This window comes from Condylura cristata, unplaced genomic scaffold, assembly GCF_000260355.1.
Source record: "Condylura cristata isolate star-nosed mole 26May11 unplaced genomic scaffold, ConCri1.0 scaffold00006, whole genome shotgun sequence".
In the NCBI taxonomy this organism is placed as follows: domain Eukaryota; kingdom Metazoa; phylum Chordata; class Mammalia; order Eulipotyphla; family Talpidae; genus Condylura; species Condylura cristata.
Window position 1 is genome coordinate 27,035,422 of NW_004567107.1, and position 7,576 is coordinate 27,042,997.

At 34.4% G+C, this 7,576-nt stretch overlaps 1 protein-coding gene across 1 annotated transcript in view; it reads right to left on the bottom strand.

The window, feature by feature from the left end:
• The window catches only part of NAA35 (N(alpha)-acetyltransferase 35, NatC auxiliary subunit), a 59,758-nt gene that overhangs the window by 24,685 nt on the left and 27,497 nt on the right, over nucleotides 1-7,576 (bottom strand). The window contains exons 7-11 of the mRNA XM_004677520.2: nucleotides 5,885-5,951; nucleotides 5,761-5,804; nucleotides 4,291-4,341; nucleotides 3,583-3,666; nucleotides 2,647-2,761 (exon numbers count right to left, since the gene is read on the bottom strand). Of these exons, the coding sequence (XP_004677577.1) occupies nucleotides 2,647-2,761; nucleotides 3,583-3,666; nucleotides 4,291-4,341; nucleotides 5,761-5,804; nucleotides 5,885-5,951 (361 nt within the window). The remainder of the gene's footprint in view (nucleotides 1-2,646; nucleotides 2,762-3,582; nucleotides 3,667-4,290; nucleotides 4,342-5,760; nucleotides 5,805-5,884; nucleotides 5,952-7,576) is intronic.

A 7,576-nucleotide genomic window follows, 5' to 3' on the forward strand; every position in this document is an offset into this window, starting at 1 on the left:
GAGTTCCTTAAAAATTCAACTGATCTGGCCCTCCCTGGTGGCGCAGCGGGTTAAAGCACAGCACTGAGAATCTGAAGCCACTTCCGCATGAGTTCTATTCCGGCCAGCCTCCCGCCCTCTGAACCTCTGGCATGTACCCCAGTTCTGTATGAATAAATAAATAAATCTTAAAAAAAAAAAAAAAGGGCCCCCCCGGTGATGTACGGGGTTAAGTCTCAGCACTATGACGCTACCAGCCATTGCAGCATGAGTCAGATCCTCAGGCCAGGGAGGTGACCCACATGGCACGGCAGACCTCTCCTGTCTCACCCGCTGCTCCCCTCAGCAGTGTATTTGAGTCAATTTGCCTGTTCTGCTCCCCATTCAGACCTTTAAAAGAAACAGACCTTTAAAAAAGAAAGAAAAAAACTTAAACCACTTCTTGTTTCATTGGGGTTTCAGAAGGTATCTGCAAGTGTTCAATCTACCAATTTGAATTACACATCTTTTAGTTTATTTTAAAAAGCTAACAATTACTCTTGAAACTGACAGTGAAATCTGAAAATTTATATGGAAGTACATAGTAATTTCAAGCAAGAAAAATTTAATTTCTCACTTTATCAATAACTATTAAAAGATGTTTGACAAGTGGTACCATGAAAATCTCATTGGAAGAGATGACTTGAACATCAATTTGAAGGATTGGTTAAATTCTATAAAAGAAAGTGTAACATTCTCAGGCATAAACAAAGACAAAGTGCTACATTTACTTCACTGGATTTTCTTCCCTTGTTTCTTTCAACAAAATACCAGGACCTAAGTTCAACAAAGCTGGAATAATTACATCCACTTCTTTAATTTCAGTTAATATGAGAATAACTCCAAAACTTGCTTTCTCATCCATTTTCCAGAACCAAATACTTACTTTACTAGTGTTGTGCTCCATGTGAACACACCAAAAAATCACAATCATTATATATGAGCTACTCTCACTAGTCACCTCTGGCACCTAAACCACTTCTGTTTTTTTGCAGAACATGCCATCAAGTAAACATGCCAGCATACATTCTCGATCAAGTTTGAAGCTTTCAAATTTCTCCTTTTACCCCACTATTTCCAAGTAAAGTTATTTGGGATAGTATGTATCTTTCCAAAGAGAAGTGATAATAAATGCTCAGTGATTTTAATCTTAAATAGTCATTTTGTCTCTAGCTGAAGTTGCAACACTATTAAAAAGGCAAAATGGGGCTCTCCCTGGAGGCATACATATCAGGTTAAAGTACCACTAAGAAACTAAAGCCACTTCAGCATGAGTTCGATCCCTGCCCCAGAGGTGATCCACATGGCGTGGCAGACCTCACCTGACCCACCCACTGTTCCCTTCAGCAGTGTACTTCATCAGTTAGCTTGTTCTGCTCCCTACTCTTTCTCTGGTGAATCCTCTCACTGCCCCTGCATCTCTGGCCTGTACCCCAGTTCTGCATGCATAAATAAATCTTTTTTTAAAAAAAGAGGGCAAAATGAGCCATAAAGAACCAAAACTAATCTACATCATTGCTCTACTACCGTCCCTAGAACAGACATTGTAAAGGTATTCAATTTTTTTACTATAGAATTCTTTAGCTTTATTTTCTAGGTATGATTATGTTAAGTTAAAGGTGTTAAACAGAAAACTGAGTGAAGGGTGAGTACCATCTTAAATTTTAAACTTCACTTGCTTTGCTGCAAGGCTACAATTTTTAATAACTTTATGCAACCATCTTCCTGAAGCTTACTTATGAGCAGAATATAAACCAAACAGGCCTATGGCAGTTATTATCGTCAGCATTATAAACCAAAAAAAGCCAGTTATTATTCTCAGTTATAAATCAGAGCAGGTCACAGTTGCTAGGATAAGACAAAAAGAAACAGGACCCACTTTCCTGGAGATTCTTGTTTTTACATCAATACCTTGTTGATATTTTACCTAAATGATTACCTTGAAGTGATGTATGATACAGTGGTTTTTATGAAAATATTTTTGCCTTAAATTTCAAACTCAAGAAGATTTTCAAATGTGTTACTCATCTACATAAACACATACTAGACACCTTGCCACAAATAAAAACCCTTTTTTATGTCCTATCGTTACAGAATGCCACTTAGTCATCTCATGTATGCATAATCTCCTCTCCAAGAAAATGGCATTAGTATTTGAAACATCTTCCTGGGAATTTTTTTTTTAATATTAGTTTATTTTTACATATTTTTGTGCATTTTCCCATCTCAGTTGCAATCCCCTTGGGTTTCCCATTACCAAATCACTTGCTGGGATCTTTGTAACTGACAGAACAATATCTAAGTCTGCTTGGTGGAATCAGGAAGACTATGTATGGAGGTGGTGATCTGATGAGGTGATGATCTGATGATTAGAAAAGTACTGTTGATACTAAGGTATGATCATCATCCAGGGTATATATTCAAAACCAAACAGTAAGACACAGATGATAGCCAAGTTCTATAATACTATTATTGGTACAGAATAAATTTTAAAAGAAGGGAGCAAATACACTCTATATAACTACAGAGTAAGACATTTCAAGACATGAACAGAGTGACATGTAGAACTAAACACCATATGGTTCTGCAAGGGAAAGGGGAAAAAACAGGAGCAAAGCAGACAATTACCTCCTTTTGTGGTATCATTCTGGGCCTGAATGCCATGATGCAATGAATTATGAATGGCAGAAAGAAGATCTGCTGCTTGAACCATCAACTTTTGAGCTTCTGCAACAGCACTGGTCTAGCAAATAAATCACCAAAAACATTCTTACATATTCTTTCACTGAAAGATATACATTAAATAGGAAAATCCTATAAACAATAATGAAATTGTTTGTTGTAATGACACTGGTTTTCACAAATTATTTACATAATATAGGATGCCCAGATGCTGTTAGGACAGAAATTATTTTTTTTATTATCTATTTCCTGTAGAAGTTGTTTAAAAACATCAGGAAACATTATTTGTTTATCCAGTTATATATATAAAAAAAAAAACCAGATTCTCATATTTAAAAATTTTCACATGGAAAATTTCAGTATTTCTACTGTGTGATTCAAGGTAAAAAAGAGAAAACAAATAGAATTATAGAAGATAATTCAATAGTAAAGGATGGGTCTTTAATCATAAATTAGTCTGTAATTGTCTTGAGTTAATGCAAATACACACAAAAGAAAAAATATTCACCATCTTGGAGTTTGATTCTACATAAATGCAACAGTTTAAATTTAACTGAACTAAAGAATTCTCATTTTTACTTTCTCTTCTGGAATCCATGAAGTAAGACTGCACACACAAATTTCAGCTTCTGTAATTTTATCCACTAATAAGCAATATAAAATACTAAAAAATAATCAAGAGATACATTTTGGAACAAAAGGTAAAATTCATATATGACTTTTTAGAAAATTACCAAGGCTATCTAATGTAAATACACCAAATGCTGAGTGCTGTGTATGTATGATCAGGGATATTTCAATAGAAAGGTCATAGGACTACTTTAAGAAAGCTTTCCATCAAAAGCAAACACTGAAACAATAAATTATAGTAAATGCCCTTACCTCTTTTTTAGTAAAGGCTATAAGCACTGTCAGTAACACTCGAGTAAATTTCACTCTGCTGAATACTGCTAAACACTGTTGATGCTTAAAAAAAAAAAAATACTAGAAGTTACAAGATGCATTATCTGTCAAAGGAATTATTTTGAAAGTTCTAAATCTCAATGCTAATTAATTATTACATTACAAACACCTACACTGAGTCTGTTAAATATATGAAAATGAGCTACAGCAAACAAACAAAAAAATTAACCTACTGTACTGAATAAAAATATAAAAGCAAAGCTATTTCACCGGGACTCATTTTTCCCTACGTCAAAAGTTATACCACTGTCTCAAAACTGATTTAATTACCATTTTTGAAATGACTGACAAAAAAGAGGGTTTAAACAGTCAGAAAACTTGGGATCTCAAGGAAGGACTGGCAATTTTTGATACCGTGAAAATTCTTAAGTTTCGACAAACTCAGTTGTGTTATCAGCAAAAAGTCATTCTTTCTTCCTACCTCAGAGGAGTAATGAAGAGTTTTAAAAGCATGTATTTATCATTTTATAAAAATAAATACAAGGGAAATAAAAATCCCTTGCAATGTCCAATTTTTAAAGAAATACCTTAAAAAGGGCTTCCATAAATTATAACGCAGTTCATAACATTACAACATTAACAGGTAGACTTCTCTGATATTATCTACCAGAAAATAAGTTCAATTACTTCCAGTTCAACTTCTGGATCTCTTTCTTCTCCCTGCCGACTTCGAGTACTCTAAAATTAAAAAAAAAAAAAAAAAGCAAATTAAAACAAACAACAAACTTTAAAAACATTAGATTTAAAATACAAGGTAAAGTACACTAAAATTATTGAGTATCAGATATGTTACTTTAAGAAAAGCATTTGGCAGAAAAAAAGCTGTATTTAGTATTTCTTTTCCTCTTATTAATAATACATACAGAAAATTCAGTTTGATGTAAATTATAAAGATTATTCCAAAGTAAAAGGTATTAAAAATAGCAAAAACAATGAAGTAACATACAAAAACCCAGCGCACAGGACTTCATTCCTTTAAATAACCTATTAGTTGAAATTATTGATGCTTTCAAAACTGTGAGAGAAAAATAGTAACCTTTATATAATCTCATCACAAAGCTGCACAGTCAATACTGATCTGTTCTATACTCAAATGCAAAACATCTTGCTAATACAAGAATAGTGCATGTTGATTATTTTGACAGATCCATAGGAACAATCTGATGGAAAATCTGCCCTTAAGTTGCCACTACTACTGGCATACCTTTAAGACTCAGGTTTCTTTTCTTTTCAAGATTTAATTATTTATGCATACAAGAACTGGGGGACAGGACAGAGTTGCGCAGATGAGAGGATTCACCAGATGCAGAATGGGGAGAATAACAGGCAGATGTACTGAAATATACTGCTGAGGGAGCAGTGGGTGAGACAGGAGAGGTCTGATGCGGCATGTGAGTCAGCTCCAGGGCCAGGGATCGAACTTGTGCTGCAGTGGCTACAACTAGCTTCATAGCACTGTGATTTAACCTGCTGTTCCACTACAGAGGAGCCAAGATTCAGGTTTCTTATCTCTTATCTGAAAGTGGGGCATTTTGTATACCTAATTGCATAGTTCACTGGAGAACTATAAATTTATAAAATAATAATGTAAAATTATTATAACAATGCTGTTACAACACAAATATTTAAAAAATAGAAACATACTTTTTGAAAAAAAAAAAAAAATCTCTGTAAGAACCAATGACCAGGGTGATTTGGCTGAAGGATATGATTCATAGAAGGCTTTCACTAGATCTGTGATGCCATCATTTACTGGATTCTTCTGTGTTATACAAAGGTGAAGATAATCCTTACCATCATTTGAATAACTCAAGACTCTTAAAAATATTCTGCTGTTCTTAAAATAGCATACAAAATTCAAAATAGGGACAAAATATTTCAGAAATTAAGATGGCTAAGTTTCAGTATGTGAAACTATTAATATTAATTCATAGAAACAACTTTGGCAGTCAGCCTTCATTAAAAAAAAAAAAAAGACAGTCTATCTAAAGGAAGTTGATGGTCCTAAATACAATACCCCTTTTACAGTTAGTTAAAGTAACTTGACATTTAGAAGAAAAAAGTAAATCCCATACTGAAGAATAAAAATATATATACCTTTACTCTTCTTTGCATGTCATCTTCCACATCTTTTAGCATCCCTATAAGGAGAAACAATGAATTAAAAAAAATAAAGAAACTTAAATATAAATGTATGAATTACCTATCTAAATGGTTTTACCTGTAACTCGAAGATCTGTCACACTGTTTGCCATTTTAAATCCGTAAGTCATTGACTGAAAATCTTCCTATACAGAAAAGGAATAATTAAACTCTTGATAGTAGCAAAACTTTTTGTTATACTTCCTACACTATTTGCTAATCAGAAAACAATAATAAATTGTCAGTCTGTTTGTCTAAAATATTGCTCTCATATATCCAAAATTTCATTATAGGCATATCCTTAGAATATCATATTCTAATGTTGTCTCTGACCTTAATGTTTGGCTATTTAAATATATTTTCCTTTCATATGTTCATTTGCGAAAGGCTAATACTTATGAAACATCAAAGTAATAACTCCCACTTACAAAGTATTCTCACATTCAGATGAACAGTAAGCATACAGTAAATACAGTTTGATGATAAAGCTTCAAGATCTAAACAAGTCTCTTCAAAAATTATTTAATGTCTCTTCACCTACTATTAAGCAACAAGCTTAATTCTCTTCAACTACAATTACTCAAAGTGATGGCAAAACCACATTCCCACTTCAGGGCCATTGTAAAGGAAAAAATAATTCATATGTGGATTCCAACTTGTAAAAACACTTCTGAGTCTCATTAACAAATTAAATGGTTTTCTGTACTCACTGTGAAGCTTATGAGTTAATGGCATCTGATTTTATAAGTCAGAACTCTGTAAAAGGAGTGCTTATGTCATATTATAATTCTTCTAAAAATGCCTAGTGAAGTCTAACATAAAGGAGTGTGTTATTTACAGCAGTGGCCAAAACTATAGCAAAATTTCTAGATTCTTAATATTTAAAAAAACAGTGAATATGTAATTTATGGTAGGTGCCATATCTTACAAACAGAAAAAAACAATTGTGGACTGAAAATTTTCAATTAGTTGAGTTATAACATGACTGACAGGATTTGGTCTTTTTTTTTTTTTTAAAGATTCATTTATTTATTCATACAGAACTGGGGTACAGGCCAGAGATGCGGAGGGTGAGAGGATTCACCAGAGACAGAGCGGGGAGCAGAACAGGCAGATGGACAAAGTACACTGCTGAGGAAGCAGCGGGCGGGTCAGGAGAGGTCTGCCACGCCACGTGGATCTCCTCCGGGGCAGGCGGGGATCGAACCCACGCGGTAGTGGCCTTAGCCTCCTAGTGCTGTGCCTCAACCCGCTGCGCCACCAGGGAGGGCCAGGATTTGGTCTTTAAAAAAATCTCAGATTATAGAGCTGTAAGATTATCTTCTAGGTGATGTTTACATTCTATCTCTACTTCAGCATCAAATAGAATTCTCAATTTTTATGTCTAAAAAGGAATTCTCTTAGTGTTCACTACCTGGCTAAAGGGCACCTCTATATATCCAGCCACTCAAGCTGAAAACTTGCACTTCAAAGTCTTTTATTTCCCCCACTACTCATATCAAATTTCTCAGAAAACTTTCAGTTTCTAATCTAACCATTTCTTATCTCATAGCTGTCTCTAGTTACCACCTTCTCTCACTTCTAAGACCACCTTTAGACTGCCACTTCCCCCACCTCCTACAATTTTTATTTGTTACAAGTTTCTTTAAAATTAAGTAGACCAGGGCCCTACCTGGTGGTGCAGCGGGTTAAAGCACAGCATTAAGAAGCTTAAGCTGATTCTGCGATTCTGCATGAGTTCCATCCCCACCTGCCCTGGAGGTGATCCATG